The sequence below is a fragment of the Natrix helvetica genome, assembly GCF_964273705.1.
Source record: "Natrix helvetica genome assembly, chromosome: 6".
NCBI classification, from domain to species: domain Eukaryota; kingdom Metazoa; phylum Chordata; class Lepidosauria; order Squamata; family Natricidae; genus Natrix; species Natrix helvetica.
This window is the reverse complement of record NC_138553.1, coordinates 34,751,636-34,771,800: the sequence shown is the minus strand read 5'-3', so window position 1 is coordinate 34,771,800 and position 20,165 is coordinate 34,751,636. Positions and strand designations below refer to the sequence as shown.

The 20,165-nt window shown below is 41.0% G+C and overlaps 2 protein-coding genes across 2 annotated transcripts in view; one reads left to right on the top strand and one right to left on the bottom strand.

Moving 5' to 3' along the window:
• UTP20 (UTP20 small subunit processome component) overlaps positions 1-12,704 on the top strand; it is an 89,189-nt gene extending 76,485 nt beyond the window's left edge. The window contains exons 50-62 of the mRNA XM_081957175.1: positions 993-1,121; positions 1,707-1,817; positions 2,235-2,314; positions 3,219-3,288; positions 4,454-4,636; positions 6,236-6,367; positions 7,524-7,656; positions 8,043-8,236; positions 8,685-8,756; positions 9,507-9,761; positions 10,618-10,744; positions 12,163-12,308; positions 12,437-12,704. Coding sequence (XP_081813301.1) covers positions 993-1,121; positions 1,707-1,817; positions 2,235-2,314; positions 3,219-3,288; positions 4,454-4,636; positions 6,236-6,367; positions 7,524-7,656; positions 8,043-8,236; positions 8,685-8,756; positions 9,507-9,761; positions 10,618-10,744; positions 12,163-12,308; positions 12,437-12,592 — 1,788 coding nt within the window. The 3' untranslated portion in view covers positions 12,593-12,704. The remainder of the gene's footprint in view (positions 1-992; positions 1,122-1,706; positions 1,818-2,234; positions 2,315-3,218; positions 3,289-4,453; positions 4,637-6,235; positions 6,368-7,523; positions 7,657-8,042; positions 8,237-8,684; positions 8,757-9,506; positions 9,762-10,617; positions 10,745-12,162; positions 12,309-12,436) is intronic.
• A 157-nt stretch (positions 12,705-12,861) lies between these two features.
• On the bottom strand, positions 12,862-18,213 carry LOC309394256 (uncharacterized protein). Its single transcript, XM_081957176.1, has 2 exons — positions 17,918-18,213; positions 12,862-17,197 (listed from the first exon to the last, which is right to left on the bottom strand). Exon 2 carries the CDS (start codon positions 16,383-16,385, stop codon positions 15,381-15,383), a length of 1,005 nt encoding a protein of 334 aa, XP_081813302.1. The 5' UTR covers positions 16,386-17,197; positions 17,918-18,213; the 3' UTR covers positions 12,862-15,380.
• Positions 18,214-20,165: the final 1,952 nt, after the last annotated feature.

Here is a 20,165-nt window from a genome sequence, read left to right as displayed (position 1 = left end):
AAAGCATAGCAATTAAAAGTATTGGAGTAGGCAAGAGACAATGAATAGATTAATTCTCTTTTTTGTTTGTGTCATGATTTGCTTCTCCTTTTCTCTCTCTCTCTTAGCTTAATCGCTTTTCTTTTTTAGGTAGGTGACATGATTAGACATTAGATAGGAAAGAAAGGAAAGGGCGACATAATTAAAAGCTAGAATAAGTGATAGAAATAAGAGAAGGGGGAATATTTGTATATATTTTTATATAAAGAAATGGAAGTAATAATAAGAGAAAATATGGAACAATTGAACAATGGTAGATTGCAACCTAATATAAACATGTATTATTATTAGAAATACATGAGTTGATTGAATGTAACGATTATTACTAACTTTATTAATTTTATTTGCATTAGAATGTATGACACCCTGGTGCCACACTGTTCACGCATTGATTTGATACATCTGTAAAAAAATATTTTTTAAAAAACGTGGGGGGTGGGTGGGGGGATGGAATGTGTTTTGTAATAATCTGACCCAGTTTCAGCGTCATGGGAATTGTTTCCATTTTCATTTTCATCTCTCCATAACAGCAAAACAAGGAAATCATTCAAAAACTTTCCTATCACTAATACATCATTTTTTTATATGCACCCTCATATCTGCGGATTTGCCTTTTGTATGTTTTTGAACATTCAAATAATTGAATTTCAATCACATTTTATGTTAAATTAAAACTATGCCTAATTAAAAAATGGTGTCGAGCTGCAGAAAGTAAGAAGTCCAAAAGGTATAGCTTCATCTCTCCCCAGAAAAAGGGTTATGTGGGTTTAATTCATCAGAGAGAAAAGACCCTACTAATTTGAAAAACAATAATGGAGACTTAGTCCCTATTTAATTCTATTTAGGATTGTAATCTTCATGGGGAAATGATGTTTTTGCGTAGAGTAAGTTGAGAATTTTTATTTGGTAGATTAGCAAATAATTAAGTTTTAATGCAAAATTTTACTTTGTAGTGTGTAACTCTGCTGGTGAGGAATACAAAGAGTCAGATTACAGATAAACAGCTGCAAGTTTTGCTCGGATATGCTGAAGAAGATATTTATGACTCATTACGACAAACCACTGCTTTTGGCCTCTTGAAGGTAGTAACGTAACAGAGTATCATTTAAGAATCATTGCTTGAAAACCGAATGGCTTATGTTGTATTTTTTGGGTGAGAATTAAAAATCCTCTCTTGAAATCAGCCAGCCTGGAATCGGAAGCGGGGTGCAAGTGTCTCCTCTTGATACTGACCTCAAGTGTTTGAACTATGAGTCATCAGCCTATCATATCATCAGCTTAGCGATTTCTACTGCGGCATAATATTCGGCATCATCTTGTTGTGTTGCATCTTAGCAAGCAGGATAGTTCTAAGGCACTAGCACTTTGCAAATAAGCAAAGTTCATCAGGTGAGCAGAATTCCAGTCTTGCCCATCTGACTGCAAATCAGAAGAGATGACAACTTCCAAGGTGGCTGGTTGGACATAAAATAATTTTGATTCTACCAATTGGATATCTCAAGGGTTGCCTTTTGCTCAGTTTGGTTAAATTGTGGGTTTTTTGGCATGTGATCATTTTGTGTCCCCAAGGCAAAGAAAGGAAAATTCTGTTATAAGTTGCTTTTGATAGATTAGAACAACTTCACCCTGACTCATATTTGTACATTATTGTCTTTGTTTTTTAAAAGGCTATTTTATCTAGAAAATTGATAGTTCCAGAAATTGAAGGTGTCATGCAGAAGGTTGCAGATTTTGCCATTACAGGTCAAACCGAGCAAGTTCGAATTCAATGTAGACAGGTTTGTAGACATGTTAAATACATCCTTTATTGTAATTATTTTCTTAGGAGCACTAAGATATTTTAAATAATTTTATTAAATCAGAGATAATGATTATCTGAGGTGTGAGAGCTAACTGACCCCTAACCATTTTATAAATTCCCTTTCTGTCCATAATTGTCCACAATTTTTTAAAATGTCCACAATTTTTTAAAATGTGTATATGGTGTGTGTGTGTGTGTGTGTGTTTGGTTTTGTTTACACATTTTCCAGTGTTGGCTAATGATTATTTTGACTGCTAAATTTAAATTAATGAGATTAACCTATGAAGATTTTCTGCCTGTTAGTCCTTGATAGTTGTCGTCTCTTTATAAATTGGAAAATATATTTAAACCATTTATATTAGTATTATTTTTCCTTGTTAATTTTCCCCCCCAGATTTACCAGAAATACATTATTGATTATCCCCTTGGGAAAAAGTTAAAACTCAACCTGGAGTGTATCCTTGCCCAGCTTAAGTAAGTAATGTGGATATAATTCAGAAACGAAACCATGAGAGCATAAATATTACATATTTGCTCTGTTGTTTCTTTTAAATGATTATTTTGTAAATGTTATCTGGTTTTCCCAGGGATAAACAAATGCATATGTACTGTAGTAGATATTTATTTCCCTACCAAGTTTGTGTTGTCCATTAGTGCATCTCTCATCAACTTCTCTCTCACCCCTTTATCTCAGGGGTGGGAAACAATGGTCCCATTATGACTTGTGGACCTCAACACCCAGAATTCCTGAGCCAACATGACTGGCTCAGGAATTTTGGGAGCTGAAGTCCAAAAGTAATAAAGGACATTGTTCTCCATTCCCGCTTTATCTGAAGATGCCAAGGACTGAATATGGAGCCTCCTGAAAGCTGTGAAATTGACATATGGCATCTTCTTTAGAATGCCAAATTTCTATTAATGCTTAATTTTTCTAAGCCATGGATACTTCTATTAAATAAAACTTTATGTAGTACACAGACATTTGCATAGCTTTGTTTTTAGCTTAGATATCCTGTCCATTAAAAAAAACACCACCCAGGTAATTTGATTCTGGCAAAGAGTTTCTCTTGCTGAACACCTGAAAAGAGATGATGGAAGAGTTGCAATCTATCTCCCTTTTTGTTTTGAATGAAAGATTGCCATATATGTGTGTATTTATTTCCTCTCTTCGCTATTAAAGGAGCAAAAGCACTCTGCACATCTAATAGTGTCATAGGCAGACTATGATCAAAATATATTGCTTACTGTTTTATATATCAGGGGCTTCTAAACACGAATGTAAGAATAAATTATGCTCACAGGCATTATGCTGTTTGGGCAAAAATCTTGGCAATTCTGCAAGTATTAACTATATCCTTGTTAATTGTTTTCACTCTAGTTATGAATATGAGACGGGAAGAGAGTCTGCTTTGGAAATGATTGCTTATCTCTTTGAAATGTTCCCTCAGGTATTGTGCAGTTATCTCACAAATACAATACCCTCTTAATTCAGGGGTTCCCAACCTATGGGTCACAGCCCACTACCAGGCCGTGGCCTTTTGGCCATTGGGCTGTGTGAGTGGCTGGCCTGTGTGGGTGTGTAGGCGAGTGTTACGTGGGTGCTAGTGGCCCCGTTTGCACGTACACATGCGTGCATAGCAGCCCTGCCCCTCCCCCCTCCAGGCTGCCAACCCAGAAAGGTTGGGTAACTCTGCTCTAATGTTTTTTTTTAAACTAAGTTAAGTACAATGTTTCAATAAGACTGTTTATGATAACTTTCATTAAATGGGATGAGATTGCTGAGAAAATATGTACAGGATCAAATTTGTGAGGAACTGTAAACGGATAGCTTGTTGCAGAAGTACTCTGGAATTTGTGGGTATTCTGGGTATAAAGAATTGCATGGATTGGATTTTATTTCTGTTTAAATCCTAGCTATTCTATTAGGAGATCCCCCATCCCATCTTATTTAATATAAAACTTTTTATCCAAAGCCATTTCCTAAGTTGTTTTGTATATACTGTGAAAAGTAGTCCAAATGTTTTTGAACATACATTTGCTAAGTGCAGTTAGAGTGTTTTGATTTCTTAAGAACTATGAAATATATGCAATTGTTAGTGACAGTATTATTTAACTGAAACATGTTGCAGAAAAAATGCTATATGTTCATCTCTACATGGAATACAACCATTCCTTGTTTAGCAAGCACAATCCATTCCCTAAATAGGAAGCAAAATGGTCTGTGTGTGTGAGAGTGAGAGTGAGAGTGAGAGTGAGAGTGAGAGAGAGAGAGAGAGAGAGAGAGAGAGAGAGAGAGAGAGAGAGAGAGAGAGAGAGAGAGAGAGAGAGCTGCAAAAATCACTAGTTGTTGTCTCATTTAGAGACAACTTGTATAGCTTGCTCTCACACTGGCGTACATCGTTGTCAGGTGCAGAAATTTAAATGCGTCATTGGTCAGAAAAATGATGATCATTTTTCCTATTTGTGAACAGTTGCTAAATGAGGTATCTGCTAAACAAGGAGTGACTGTATTTTGATTGTCTTGAGGTGGATCTTTCTTTCATTGTGGTTTACAGGGGAAAACTGTCATTCTAGAGATTTGCAGCCTGTATGATTACTACCTTGTTTCCGCAGGGGTTATTGCATGAGTTTTGTGGCCTATTCTTTGTCCCATTATGCATGATGATAGTAAATGATGATTCAGCAAAGTGCAAGAGGATGGCGGCCCTGGCGATCAAAAATCTTCTCAGCAAAATTAGTCCTGCAAACCGAGACCTGATGTTTTCCCTGGTTGCTTCATGGTTTACAAGTAAAAAGGTATTATACGGGGCAAAAGTGTAGGTTGTCATTGGCACTTGGTCTTTTAATCGGCATGAATAAAACAAGAGTCTAATTTTTATTCAAAGAAAAATGATAACCAACTGAACTTTCTTTGTCAAACACTTATTTTATTACATGGCATTTAGCATTCATTTTCTTGTGAGATTAAAATCTCCACTGAGAATATTGTTGGTAAGGGAGACACACTTAACAGTTTGGGCCTCCTTGCATGTAAAGGATTCATTTATCTGCAGGTAGATCAGGTGTTGGCTGTAGCGTTTGCACCATGTGACACATTGAAGGAAGTGATTTCAATAAGTGACAAATCATATTCTTAAATAGGCTGAGTTCTGACTATTATTTCTTATCATGGCTGTACGGCAGTCAGCAGCAGTTCTCACAGTAGAAACTGTTAAATTAGTTATTTGTAACGAGGAAATACATTGGTATTCAGTTGTGTTTACATGCTGTTTCAATCAAAACTCATTCTGAGTGACTTACCTACCTCTTTGGATGTTACAATGAAAATAAAACACAGGAAACCATAATACAATAAACAGTAATGACAATAAGTAATAAGAACCTTAGCTCAAGGATGGCATTAACTATACAAACCTTACCCTACATGGAGGGATCAATTCTCAGACTTCAAAATCTTCTTGGTCAGGTTTTAATAAAAACACCAAAGCACTGGAGATTATTTTATCTTGGAAGTTAGGCAGTGTCCTGACCTAGGCCTCCCAAGATTATGAAGCAGACTCCTTGTCCCGATAAAACCTCTTTTATTTAGGTTAAAGGGAATTGCACTCCAGCAAAATCCCGGCAAACAGTCTTTCATGAGATTTCACAACTACAGACCTTAATCAGGCTTGGAGAGTTGCCAGGCCAATATCTTCCAAACACCACGCTGTAGCAGCAATTACTTGGCAAAAAGTCAGGAACAGATCTTCACCCTAATTAAGTGAACTAATTGTCTCCTGCAAACTCTCCTCCCTTTTCGCTCCTCTTTATTCCCTATGGGAGGGGTCATTCACTGTCCACCTGTGCCTTTGCTCCTGAGTCAGCCCTTGTTCCTTAGCTGTTCCCTTCATCTGGCAGCTCTGCGCATGTGCTCATCGGGAACAGGCTCCAGCTGTTCTTCTGCCCCACTGATCTCCGACTCTGAAGGCTGCTGATAACTGTCGGACAGTCTTGGCTCCATCCCTGCCTCCGATGCAGAGCACTTATCAGAACCTACCCCAGACACCAGGACTGGCCCATGTTCCTCCCCAACCTCCTCACTGAGTCTGCCACCAGCTTTGCTGGCCGTTGGCAGGCCACAACCGGCAGGGTTAGCATGCCATTCTAGAGATGGAGTGGGCAATAACAGAGAAATCCTGCCATCTTCTATATAGTCGGTATTCCTTAGGAATGGGGATTCAGAAAAACCTTCTCTTCTAGATTTTGTTGAGTGAACAAAATTGATGTTCTTCCTTTCTTCACACAAATTGATGTATTTACTTTCCTCGCCACAAAGAAGTGACAAATAGTACTAGTTTGTCTAGTGTTTTTTTTTTGCAAAACGTCTTATTTATGAGAGATTGTCTTTATTGATAGAGTGTACATAAGAGATTAGCTGCTCAAGCCTGTGGAACATTTGTTGAAGCTGAAAAAATTGAATTTGAGAAAAGACTTGGAACCATTCTCCCTGTTATCGAGAGAGAAATTCATCCCTCAAATTTTGAAGATGTAAGTATTTTAATCAGCAATACTGTTTTTGGGAAATGGAAAAGCTGAGAATATTGATCAAACACCTAAATGAGGCAAAATGCTTCATTATTTTATAAGAAGGCCGGTTCATGAAAGAAATCTATCAAATTATTTTTGGCAGAAACATGTCATTTTTCCAAGAAAGAGTTTTAAGAAATAATATATTGTAGCTGTAATAAAGACGGAAGGGGAAAGTAAAATAGGCGGAAAGAGTTTTTATTCTATAATCTGTTTAGGCTGCAGGTGAATAGTCTTCCTTAGTGGTATGAAGGAAATGCATGGTTGAGTATCTATATTATTTTTGATTGTTGTGGCAAACTATTAAGAAATGTTGAATATAGGCCTCGATCTATAAGAGCTATAAAAGCTCCATTTTCAGTGCTGTAAAATCTGGAATGTAAGCTTTGCAATCATGACGCATCCGTTTGTGATGTAGATGAAAGATGCCAGGGTAATTCCTGACATATTAGTACATAGATATTTTCAGAATGGATCATGGATTTCATAATTAAAGTGATTATCTATGAAGATTCAGTTTAGAGTTAGCATGATCTTAATTGGGAAACGTTTCCTACAGTTCCCCTATATCCATAACAACAGAGGAAAGGAGACTGTTGTGGAGTTTTCTGGATAAAAGAAGGAAAAATTATTAGGAAGCCAAAATATGCAGTTTATGGTGATTTCTGTGTGAAGAGACCACGATCATCCATTCTTTGTGTTCCTTTGGCTAGGAAATCCTTTGAAAATTTCAATTTCAAATTGAACGTGGAACCTTATCAGAAAAGTGTTTGCATTGTTTCTGCTCAAATGTGTTTCAGATTATAGACCAGGGGTGTCCAAACTTGGGAACTTTAAGACTTGTGGACTTCAACTGCCAGAATTCCCCAGCCAGCATAGCTGGCTGGGGAATTCTGGCAGTTGAAGTCCACAAGTCTTAAAGTTCCCAAGTTTGGACACCCCTGTTATAGACCCATTGTCCCCATTTGCAGTTAAACTTGCAATATTATATCAGTATTACCAGTAGGTAGCAACCTAAACCAGGCTATGAAGACTAGTAAGGGATGCATTAATTACTTGAACACTATTGTTTCTGCAGGATATCCTTTGTTATCTTCCGTGTTCATTTTTTTTTAAGGTTAAAGAAGAGACTGACGAAAAGCTGGCAGACAGATTGCTCTTCAGCTTCCTAACTTTGCTTGTTAAACTAATCAATGAGTGCAACGTTATTCAATTAAACCAACACCATGAAATTCTGATCAACATTTGGGGTAAGTAGGAACATTTTTCTCCCTTCCGTTCAATTGTGTCCAATTCTCAGAGATAGCTTGGAGAAGTATCTGAAATTTTCTTGGCAAGGTTTTCCAGAAGTGGCTTGCAAGGCCTCCTACGTAGGGCTGAGAGCAAATGATTGGCCCAAGTCACCCAGCTGGCTTTGTGCCTAAAGCGGGACTAGAAATCAGGGTTTCTAGCCTGAGGCCTTAACCAGTATACCAAACTGGCTCTCAACATTACATTGCTGTAAAAAGAAGCATTGGTGCCTTCATAATGTTTATTATGAAGACTGCATTTTAAAAGTGTGTAATGCATAATTATGTTTTATGTCCCGGCATATAAATAATACATTCAAGTGATTTTTTTCCCCTCCGTTTTTAAGGTCATGTCCAGTCCCATTTATGGTACCCACACAGCTGGGTGTGGCTGACTTCTGCTGAAATTTTTGGCCTGCTGTTTGCTTCTCACAAGCCAGAAGAACTTGTTAATAAATGGAGGAAACGAAAAGCAGATAAGAAACAAGTGACACATGAGCCATCAGCAACCATTTTCTTAATAGAGGAACTTAGTGAAAAGGTTATCTTACTATCTTACTTACATTGCTGCATATTCTAAGCCGTGGTAGCACAGTGGTTAGAATGCAGTACTGCAGGCTAATTCTACTGACTGCCAGCAGTTCAATTCTCACTAGGCTCACGATTGACTCAGCCTTCCACCCTTCCGAGGTCGGTAAAATGAGGACCCAGATTATTGGGGGAAATATGCTGATCCTGTAAACCGCTTAGAAAGAGCTGTAAAGTACTATGAAGTGGTATCTAAGTTTAAGTGCTATTGGTGAATAGACTAGAAATTAATATTAATGTCAATATAATTTATTGGTTTTGTTAATTATAGATCTTCAGTGCTAGAGCTTATTCTTTTTGTTGTATTTAAATTGTTACTTCTTTGGGGAGAATGATTTACTTATGCCCCAAATTTACCACCAGATACATCATATTATTTTGTCTTACATGTTCCTTTACAGATGAAAACACTTGCTTTAGCTTTCTGCCATCAGCTGAAATCCAAATTTCTCAGTTACAGTCTTGGAGAACAGGTAAATTATTTAGAATTTGGCACTTTGTTGTATTTATAATGCATTTGCTGAAAGAAGACATAGTTGAAACAGATGTAAGAGTTCAGGATCAGAAAGATGAATAAATGATAGCCAGATTTTATGCCATTCAAAAGGCAGCCACATGTTCCTGTACCTGACTGCCCTCCGGATATGTTTAGTCTCAAGCAGAAATGGCCTTTTTAATGAGATGTTTGTAATCTGAATTATTTTCTCAGTTTTGGCTTTTTTTCTCCTACAGCCATTTTTATTAATAAATTATTCTGTTATTCTGGCATTCAGTACATAAGGAATTTAGACTGTTCTACTGTTCCCATGCCTGCTGTATGAGAAATGCGAGTTCCTTAGGCAAGAGTGATATTTTGGTTTCTGCAAGAGAGATAGAGATTACGACCCATTGGTAATATTTCGTTTGTGTGTGTGTGTGTGTGTGTGTGTGTGTGTGTGTGTGTGTGTGTTGTGTGTAGCTTCAAATGGCATAACCATGCTAAATCTTCCACTCTTGCAGTAGGCTTAAAGGAGTGTTTCTCAGCCTCAGCAACTTTAAGATATGTGGATTCAACTCCCAGAATCCCCCAGACAGTATGTTGAAAAACACTAGCTTAGAAGTCATAAAACAAGAAGTTTAATTAAATAGCTGAAAAACAGTTCATTGAGAAACTGCCCTAAAACTTTTGCAAACATTTTATAAGTCATTTTGATATCTTTCGTTTGTTTTTCTTTGTGTTGAAGGTTATAAAGAATTTACTGTTCGTATCCAAAGTACTGTATCTTTTGGCTCCTACTCCAGAAGATGGCAAAGAGATTGGTGAGGATGTGATTTCGGAAACTGAAGATCAGGGTGACTTAGGAAGTGAAGATGAGAAAGAGATTTCTGGTATGGAGGCAAAAGACAAGAGCGGTCCAGCCAGTTTGTTGTGGATGATGAAAAAACTCCTAGTCATGGCAACAAGAGAAGCTGCTCATTCACCCAAAGATTCTTTAAAGGTTGGTTTGTCTTCTGCAAATAACACCTTCAGCTCAGAAAATACTGTCAAGGTATCAGTGACTTTTACACTTCGCAAGCGCAAATGCTTAAAAAAAACCCAGGGCAGCTGGATACTTTCATAAAAGGACATGCAAGTAGGAGCAGCATTTTTCCAGTTCAGAGCAAGAAGGCATTCCGTATCGGTTGTTGTCCATAGCTTCATAGGAAGAGCAGAATTTAAATGAACAAAAGATTCTCGCTTCAATTCTCTTTGCTGCTTTTTGCTCAAGTTATACTGCATTTTGTTTTGGTTTTTGAAACTGTTCCAGTCCAAGAAGTCTTGCTTTTTTCATTACCCACTTAATAAAACTTGGGCAACAGAGACTCTAATAGTACTTGTACTAAAATATGAACAATGTTACCCACGTAATGCTCACCTCAAAGCTTAACTGACAGAAACCATTTGGGTTTTCACCCTACAAATGTAATGTGGGAAAGGGAAAAAGATCTTTCTGCCTCTTTTTCTTCAGATGACTGCTGGGTTCTGCGGTTGCATTCGAGGGGTATGGTCTATGGTGTGCTGAGAAATGCTACTTAGAGTGCACTTGGCCTTGCCAAGTATTGTAAGAAGAAGGGATACAAAAATGAAAGGTTTGGAGAATAGAGCTGTAGAGGCACAGAAGAGGAAGCAGGATCAAATAAGGCTTAACATTAGATATTGAGCAAATCAAACTGTTGTCAGAACTGCTGGAAAATGTTTGTACATTCCAAGTTTCACTGAGAAAGTACTGGCTTGCCACTGTTAACATCTTTGGGTTGTTCTATTGCTTTGTGGACTAATCTGTTGACCAAATGTGCTTGTGCTTGCCTCTTCAGAGAACCTGCATCTTTAAGTTTCTTGGTGCTATTGCAGTTGACCTTGGGAAAGAGAAGGTAAAACCGTATCTTCCAACAATCATAGCCCCTCTGTATAGAGAACTGAGTAGCACCTATGCAGAACAAGGTAAGGGAATTTGCACTCAGGTAGTTGGCATAAAACGTTTATTTTATACTTTCCATATTTTAAAACACCTAGCAAGCTTTTAGGTTTTTCCCAGTAGAATGGATCTATTATTAATGCTTAAAATGGAAGAAGAGGGAAGTTTGGTAACACCTGCAACAGTTTTATATGGTGCTCATTAACATAATTTTCTTAAAATTTAAAAAAATTACTAAAATTGGTAGGATTGCTAAATCTTCTAAAACTTGTAGGATTGCTAAACTTTCTTTAAAAATTATAAATAAGATCATATGAAACTTTTGCACTTGTAATTTTGATTTTTTTCAAAGGTAAAACTACTCTTTTAAATGTCAATATTCTGTTCTGGATGTTATATAGTGAAGTGATTGTGTCTCTCATCTCTACAATGCATATAAAGTAACTCGATGAAGAGGCTTTTATACATGGCAATTGGTGTGAGACACAGTATTTTCTGTGTATTTTTAAACTGTCTTATGGAGATATGGCAAATGGTTCATTAAGGTATCAGGATGCAAAAATAATCGGCTATGCTCTGAAATCCTTACTCAACCTCTTCTTGTATCCCCTTCATGTATTGGATATTGAAACCCAAAATTCCTTGGCATCTTATCAGTCAGATTGCATAAGAATTATGAAAATTGAGGTCCAACATATCTGGAAAACAGTATGTCACTAAAGGCTGCTTTATATATTCACTTGCCCCTTGCAATGGCCCAATAGTTGACTACAATGCAAGCTCTTGGATTCAGATAGCTTGGTTGCATTCTGCAATAATGGATTAAGAGAGTATCTGGCCAGATCCTTGCTATATATAAATAGCTTTTTCCCGTGCATTTATTTCTGTACTAAATATTTGGCTTTAATCAAGCATTACTGGCTTCATATTATGTGAATGAGCCTCGGGTTAACTACCTTGCTTAAAGATTTTCTGCTCTCACTGTAGTCAACTCTTTCCTTTTTATTTTTCTTGCGCAGCTGTCAGGCAGAGATAAGAAAGGCCTCTTTTGTCTAAGTTAACTGCAGTTTAGTGTATCCAGATTCTAAGATTTACTTAAGCGGAACTTTTATTGAAAATTGATGATTTAGGTAATCAGTCCCTTGGGGTTCAGATAGCTTGGCAAGCCGCGCTTAATCTATATCAAAAGAGGTGGTTGAGGATGAAAAGAGCTCTTTTTCTCCTATAAAAAGTGTATTTAAAAAAGGGTATTTCAAATAATATTTTTGGTGTGAAAATTAAATACTAATGCTAATTTCTGAATAGCCTTCGTTTGAATATTATACTTTATGGAACTTTGTAGAGTATATTACACCTGGGCAATTGTGCAGAAGATTGAACAATAGATAGCAAACTTCAGTTTCTGTCCTCAGATTTTAAGTAATGAAAATTATTTCCTTGCCAGATCCAACTCTAAAGAATCTTTCCCAAGAAATCATAGAACTACTGAAGAAATTAGTTGGATTGGAGGACTTTTCAATTTCATTTGCTTTTGTGCAAAAACAAGCCAGTCAGAGGAGAGCTAAACGAAAGAAGGAGAGAGCCCTACAGGTTAGTATCTACTTCACTTTCTTAAAAAAATAACCATCTCAGTCATGAGAGGTTTTATTAAAACTAATTTCAGAAGGTGTGGAGGAAATGAGACTGTCAAAATACAATGATTCTTTGTTTTCCATTAGGCTGTTGCTAATCCTGAGATTGCTGCCAAGAGGAAGTTAAAAAGGCATAAGAATAAAATTGAAGCAAAGAAGAGAAAAATAGAATTTCTACGGCCTGGTTACAAAGCCAAAAAACAAAAAAGCCATGCATTAAAAGATTTGGCAATGGTTGAGTAAAACTCTTGTCATATAACTTTTTATAAAAAAAAACATTTAATCTTTTCATGTTGCCTTAAAAGGCAGAAAACATTTTATGTGATTTTTAACAAAATAAGAACAATAGATTCAACAGCTTTTATCAGCTAAGAATTTGTATTTCTATGGTTTAAAAGGCAGAGGCTTAAGTGTCATATCATCGCATTTTAAGGCTTGAGATTGTTTCAGGGAACCATACTTTACAGAAACACCTACAGGGCTTACTAAATATTTATTTATATTTTTTATTCTTTGTAAATCCTGTTCAACTGATGATAATATTGAGAAATCTGTAAAATCTTCAATCATTTCAGTGAGAAAGCTTGTGATTAAGGATTGGGAGTTCTCAGCCATTTTAGTTGTCCAGAGCTTATTGTACATTAATGTACAGCTTGTGGTAAATGTGTTTTTTTATTAAACATGATTAAAACACTTTATTCATAACTGTGTGCTAAAGTTATTTTAGTACATTTACTTGTAGCATTAAGAGTTTATTTCATATCAGCAAGCATGACATTACTTTTTTCACAATTAAAATCTCTCAGTGTAAACTGGCTTAATCTCTTTCCATCGAATTTATTTTGATGAGAAGACTATCTCTTTCAGGCAGCATATTAGTGAACTGTTCTATTTTTCCACATCAGCTAAATTTAATTTGTACACCATACCAGTTCTTTCAACATTATTGAAAACATTTGCATATGCTGGATTCTCTGATTTTCAGCTTACAGTTACTAGGTCAGATTCAGTCCATAGTTTGCCAAGTCATGGTTTGTTGAACAAGCCACCAGTGGTTAGATTCAAACATTGCACTAAGTAGCAGAATTTATGGTGCGTGCCAAAACAGGTAAGGTAGCAGTGGCAGTGTTGGGAGGCAAGCTCTGTCTCATTTGTACATGAGTCATGCACCCTGCAGGTACTACTGGTATTAAGTTGAAAACAAGTTCCTTTTTGCTTTAATATTATCTATGAACTTGGCTTTTCATTTTAAACTGAACTATTAATGTACTTTGTAAAAAAAAATTATAAAAAAAATTAGGACATTTTACTTTTCTTCTAATAATACTGTTGACCCCATGAAAGGGGTCTCTATTCCTGTGTTTTTCAGTATAATGAAGGGGGATACTTGATAGAATGACAGTTGGCTTACCTGAACGGTGGTTCTCTGGGCGCTGCGGGAGAGTCCAAGCATGGATTAAATACAGTCTATCTGCCCTAGGACTGACTAGATTTTTCTTTAACTACGCCTCCTTTGCCTCATTGAGGTCAGTTTAAAAACAAAGGTCTTATCTGCTGCAGGATGCCTTACAGGATTCTAACCGTGACAAAGAGTCTTGGACACCTAGATAAACCCTGGGCAGGTTTGGACTCTCCCGCAGCGCCCAGAGAACGACCGGTCACGTAAGCCAATGATCATTCTCCTGTGCGCTGCTTGGAGAGTCCAAGCATGGGACATACCCAAGCAGAGTTTGTGTCCAGATTGTCCAGAGCCGAGGGAACTTTCTGCAAAATATGTCTTCCAAAGGAGGCTTCGACTGAGGCAAAGGTGTCAATTTTGTAATTTCTAATGAACGCGGTGGGGCACACCCACGTAGCTGCTCTGCAAATGTCAATGATGGACCCTTGGGTCGCCCACGCTGCTGTAGTGGCAGCATTCCTTGTGGAGTGTGCCGTCATCCGACCTGGCACAGCTCTGCCTTATTGTTCATAGGCCATCTTGATGCAGGTCCGCAGCAAACATCCAATGATTGAGGATGAGGCTTTGCGGCCCAGTGATCCAAGCTGAAATGACACAAAAAAAGACTCGGAGCGTCTAAATTCCTTAGTCGTCCTAACATATATGCGAACAGCTTGCCTAACATCTAACTTATGCCACGTACGCTCCCTGGGATGCGTAGGTCTAGGACAAAAGTTGGGGAGAATCACTTCCTGGGCTCTGTGGAAGTGAGTGTTCACCTTGGGGATAAAGGTGGGGTCGAGCCTCAAGATGACCGAATCAGTATGGATTATAACACAGTTCCTCCCTAATGGAGAAAGCCGCCAGCTGTGAGACCCTCCTAGCAGGCGTAATGGCAACTAGAAAGGCAGTCTTAAGAGACAAATGGTGAAGACTGGCAGTCTGAATCGGCTCGAAAGGCACATTCGTCAGGGCTCGCAGAACAAATGCCAAATTCCAGGAAGGATATCTGTGTATAGTCTGAGGACAGATATTAGCTGCGCCCTTCAGAAAACTCTTGACCTGAGGGTGTTAACTCAGGGATTGGGATGAGCCTCTAGCGAGGATGGTGGACAAGGCAGTGACCTGGCGGTGGAGAGTGTTGGGCACCAGTCCTTTGTCCAAGCCATCCTGAAGGAAGTCTAGCAGTTGCAGTATGGAAGCTGAAATGTCTTTGATACCACACTCTGCACCAGGCTGAAAAGGCGACCCATGTCGTGTCATGTATTCGTGTAGTGGATGCTTGAATAGTCTTGATGACCTTGTCAGAAAGATTTTGCTTCCTCAGGAGCTCCCCCTCAAGTGCCAGACGGCTAATTGGAACCATTGGGGGTCCGGATGGCAGATGGCCCCCTGGCTGAGGGAGATCTGCCCCTAAGGAATTATCCAGTCTCTGGATGGAGAGGCTGACAAGGTCCATGTATGAGGACCTCCTGGGCCAATGTGGGGCCACAAGGAGGATCTCTGCTTCCTCCACTAGGAGTTTGGCCACTACCTGCGGAATAAGTGGGAGGGGAGGAAATGCGTAGGGAAGTCCTGAGGGCCACTTGCACCTCAGTGCATCCGTCCTCTCCGCCTGAGGCAAGTGGTAATGGGGAAAAAAAACCTTGGCAGGTGTGTGTTGGCGTGAGTAGCAAATAGGTCTACTTGCGGTTGGCTGAACCTCCGAACTATGTTGGAACAGATCTGGATGCAGACGCCACTCAGTTGTCGATCATCTGCCGGCTCAGCCAGTCTGCCTTCACGTTGTTTGTCCAAGATATGTGATCTGCTCTGATGGACGCTAGGTGGCGTTCCGCCCAACTGGCCAGAGACTCCACTTCTGTCATGAGTCTCCTGGAGTGGGTGCCGCCCTGCCGGTTTATGTGGGCCTTTGTTGCAATGTTGTCTGTTAGTAACAGTACATGGTGGCCCACAATCTGTGCTGAAAAATGCCATAGGGCGAGCTGGGCAGCTCTTAGCTCCAGCCAATTTATGTTGTGAGCTGCCTCCCTCTGCATCCATCTGTCCTGTGTCAGCTGTCCTTGACCATGTGCCCCCTATCCGTAGAGGCTGGCATCTGAGGTCACCAAGACCCTTTCGGGCTCTTTGAACTGGCACCCTTCCTCTACTGCTGTCGACTGCCACCATCTGAGAGAGCGGAGCACCTTCTGTGGTGGACGAACTCGTCTTGGACAGTTGCTGTCCTTTGACCTCTGCATCGGCAGAAGGAACCACTATATTTCCCTGACATGAAAACGCGCCCAGGGAACTATCTTTAGGCAGGAGATCATGATGCCGAGAAGTTGCGAGAGTTTGATGATCGGCACTGACCTGAGTTGCCGGCATTGATGAACTCTGCTCCTGAGGTTGTGCAGACAATCTGGAGATAGAAACACCTGACAAGAAAAGGAGTCTATGATGGTGCCTAAGTGCTGAATTCGTGTGGTCGGCTCGAGATGGCTCTTCTTCCGGTTCACCGAGAAGCTGTGCTGTTGCATGGTGCATATGGTCACTTGAACGTCCTGCAGGGCTTGGTCGTGGCTCAAGGACTAAATGATGATGTCGTCCAGTTGGCATTCTAGTCAAATCAGACGGGACCGGAAGTGAGCCACCACTGCAGCTAGAAACTTTGTGAAGCTCCTGGGTGCGGACGACAGGCCAAAGGGCAGAGCTCTGTACTGGTAATGCCTACCATTGTAGTGGAACCGCAGGAACCTCCTGTGCAACGCATGAATGGGAACGTGCAGGTAAGCTTCTTTTAAGTCTATGAAGGTGAGCAGGTCTCCTTGCCTTATGCAGTCCAGGATGGACTGGAGGGACTGCATCTTCAAACACTTGTAGGCAAGATGTTGATTCAGGCACTTCAAGTCCAAGATGGCCCTCCACCCTCCTGAGCTTTTCGGAACCAGGAAAAGAATGAAATAAAATCCCTTTTTCTCATCCGTTGGTATGGGTTCTATGGCCCTTATTTGGAGGTGATGAATCTCTGCCTGCATGAGGGATCTCTTTCGGGGATTCTTGGGAGTTGGGCAGCGAATGAAGGTCCGTTGGGGAAACGACAGAAACTCTAAGATTAGACCCTCCTGATTGTGTTGAGAACCCACAAGTCCGTGGTAATTTCCTCCCATTTGTCGGCATAAAATTGAATCCAGCCAGCTATGGGAGGGACGCGTTGATGGTCACTTGCTGCATCTGAATTGGTGGGAGTTGGAGACATCATGAAATGGCTTCCAAAAGGAATGCTGTTGTTGCCTACCCTGTGTTTCAAAGGAGTTCCTATCTTGACTCCTATCCCCTGTCTGAGAGTAGGGTCTATGGTAGGAAGAGGAAGTGGACGCCTCAGCGGGCTTCTGCGCTCAAAAAGTCTTGTTTCCTAAACGAACCAGAACCTCTCCGCTCATTTTTCTTAAGACCTTTCGTTTGTCCTTCATCTCAATCACAAATTTGTCCAGGGCATCCCAAAAAAACTGTCCTCCTTTGAAAAGAGCAGAAGCCAGCTTCCACTTTGCCTTCATGTCCGCCTGCCAGTGGCGAAGCCACAGCAGGCTGCGCAAAGTTACATTGGACACCAATGCGCGTGACGTGAATTTTGCCACATTCAACGAGGCGTCAGCCGAATATTCCACTGTGGTGATATTCTTATTGAGATTGTGACACCACCAAGATCCCTCAGAATGAGGTTTGGATCTCAATTGTCTCAACCAGAGAAGGGAAGCCCTGGTGAAGAAGGAGGCTGAGGTGGATGCCCTGATTGCCCAGTGGCCGCCTGATGTGTTTTATGACAGGCCTTTTTGGATCTTTTATCTTCCGCCTTGAGACCGTCCAGTAGGTCCGCCGGCAGGTTCGAATTGGAAGTCAAGGAAACCACCGGAACATCCACCTTGGGCAACTTCAAAATATCCTCCATCCTAGTCTCCACAGAATACAGATTTTTATCCCCACCGCTAGGATTGGTTAAGGTACCGGGCTGTGCCCATTGTCTTTGGACAACGTCCATGAATAAATCTGGAACCGGAATCAGTTCCTGAGTTGGGGCATTCTCCTTGAAGAGACCCTCTTTGGGGTCCTTAGAGGAGGAAGATGGTACAGTCGTACCCTTAGGAGTAGACCTTAGCTCGGTGAAGGCTTTGGCCTTGTGTAGAATGGCCTTAAATAAGGATGGTTTAAATAACCCGGTGAAGGCGGGCTTAGCGGGAGGAAGGTCTTCATCCTCTGATAATTCGAATCTCTCGGCCTCCTCCTCCCAAACCGATTCCTCTGTGGCAACTGAGGTGCCAGGAGAGGCTAGTGCCTGCTTGTGTTTTAGATGTTCCCGCAGCGCGAGCATCCTTCTGCCAGATCCCCTCACCATGCCCTGGGAGATAGCTTGGGCAATCACTTCTTTCATCTCTGCAGACAGGGCTGGTCCTTTATCCTCCACGGGTCGAGCCCTAGATGGAGTGAGCCGGCGCCTGTTCCTAACCAAACCAGCTCCCTCCTCCGCTGGGAGGATGCCCTGAAAAGGTTCCAGTTCCTCCCTGAGTGACGAACTGGGTGATTCAGGATAGCTCCAGGAGTCATTGGGGATGGAATCCCATGACTTCTCTCCAATGAATGAGAGAGACCTGTTTCCCTGAGGTGAACCAGGTTCCCTCTTCTCTATCTGGCCAGAGGGTGGGCATGGCAATGAGTCCATTTGCTCTGGGCCTGCTCAAGTCTGTGTTCCATAGACTTGTGCTTCTGGGTTCCCTCCCTGGATTTGCCTTTGTTCCCTGAGGGTCCCGGGGAGGCCTTCCTTGTGGTGCTCTTTCCTCCCTTTCCCCCTTTGGGTGGAGGATCTGGCCTACTGCGTCTTGAAGAGGGCCCTGCCAGCACCTCCTGCGCCTTCAAACCTCCATCTGCCATGGTGATCTGCAGAAGCCTTGAAGTTGTTGCTTGATGCAGAGATGGGATTGCAGCAGTAGACAGGCACCAGGCGTGAGCCAGTCGGCTATGGATCGCCTGCAGATCAATATGTGAGAGGAGGAAGGCCCATTGGACAAAAGCCTCCTCAGGCCGCCCTCAAAGTCCTTGAGTGTTTGTTGCAGAGAGGCAGACCCTACCGGTACCCCGGACAAGGCCAAAAGCTCCCCGGCGGCGATCTGCGGCTGAGGGGCTTGAGCACAACTTCGCGGTTCTTCAAACGGCTCCCAATGATGATTTGAACAAAAAGGTCACTCTAAAATGGCCACCACCGCACGCTGCCGCTTTCAGAGTTCAAGACAAGTTAGCAACCAGCAAAAAGCGCGCAAAATGCTTTAAAATGGCCACCACGCTTGCTGGGTTGAAGAGAAACCGCTGACACTACTGGAGCCTTCAAAGCGCTCCAGGAGGCACTATTAACAGCAGCGGCTGGGGAAACGGACAGGAAGCTTCCCGCTGCCCCCTTGCTCACCAGCAACCACCGGACAAGCAACTCCACCATTTCTCACGCTGCGTGCGACCAGCAGCTCTCTGGAAACCCGGCAGCTTCCTCAGCAAATTCAAAAGTAAAACTTTTTTTCCTTTTAAGCCTTTGCCACCTACATCTACCTAAACAAGGAATCTATACAAAAATAAAAAAGGAGATAATTCTCTGTGCACAATTTGGAGATTCCAATCTATCTGACTTGGAACTGAGGAGCTCCCCAATATTAGTCCTAATGGGCGGACTGAGTTTTTAAACGGACCTCAATGAGGCAAAGGAAGTGTGGTTAAAGAAAAATCTACTCAGTCCTAGGGCAGATAGACTGTATTTAACCCATGCTTGGAGTCCAAGCAGTGCACAGGAGAATCATCTAGTTTTTCTCTGTGAAAATGCTAGAGAGCCATTCCCTTATCTCTGCAACACACTATTTTTTCTTAAAGGAAATAGTCCTTGACTTACAACAGTGACCATTCAAAGTTACAATGGCACTGAAAAATGTGACTTATGACCATTTTTCCATTATGACCTTTGTAGCATCCCCATGATCATGTGATCAAAATTCAGATGCTTGGCAACTATTTATGCCGCTTCTGTGACCCAAGGTCATGGGATCCCCTTTTGCGACCTTCTGACAAGCAAAGTCAATGGGGAAGCCAGATTCACTTAATAACCAGATTACTAACGTAAATCAATTGCACAGATTTAACAAATGGCAAGGAAAACCGTAAAATGGGGCAAAACTTACTTAACAAATGTCTCAACATAAATTTTGGGAGAGGAGGAGCCAATGTTGCGACGATACGGATGTGCGGTCTCGATGCTCCGAGACCGCAGCTGATACTTTTACCGCTGGGTGGTCCAATCGGACCTAAATCGTCCCACAGAGACGGTGAACAGGAAGAATACGTCTTGCTAATCTCAGGGACGTCACA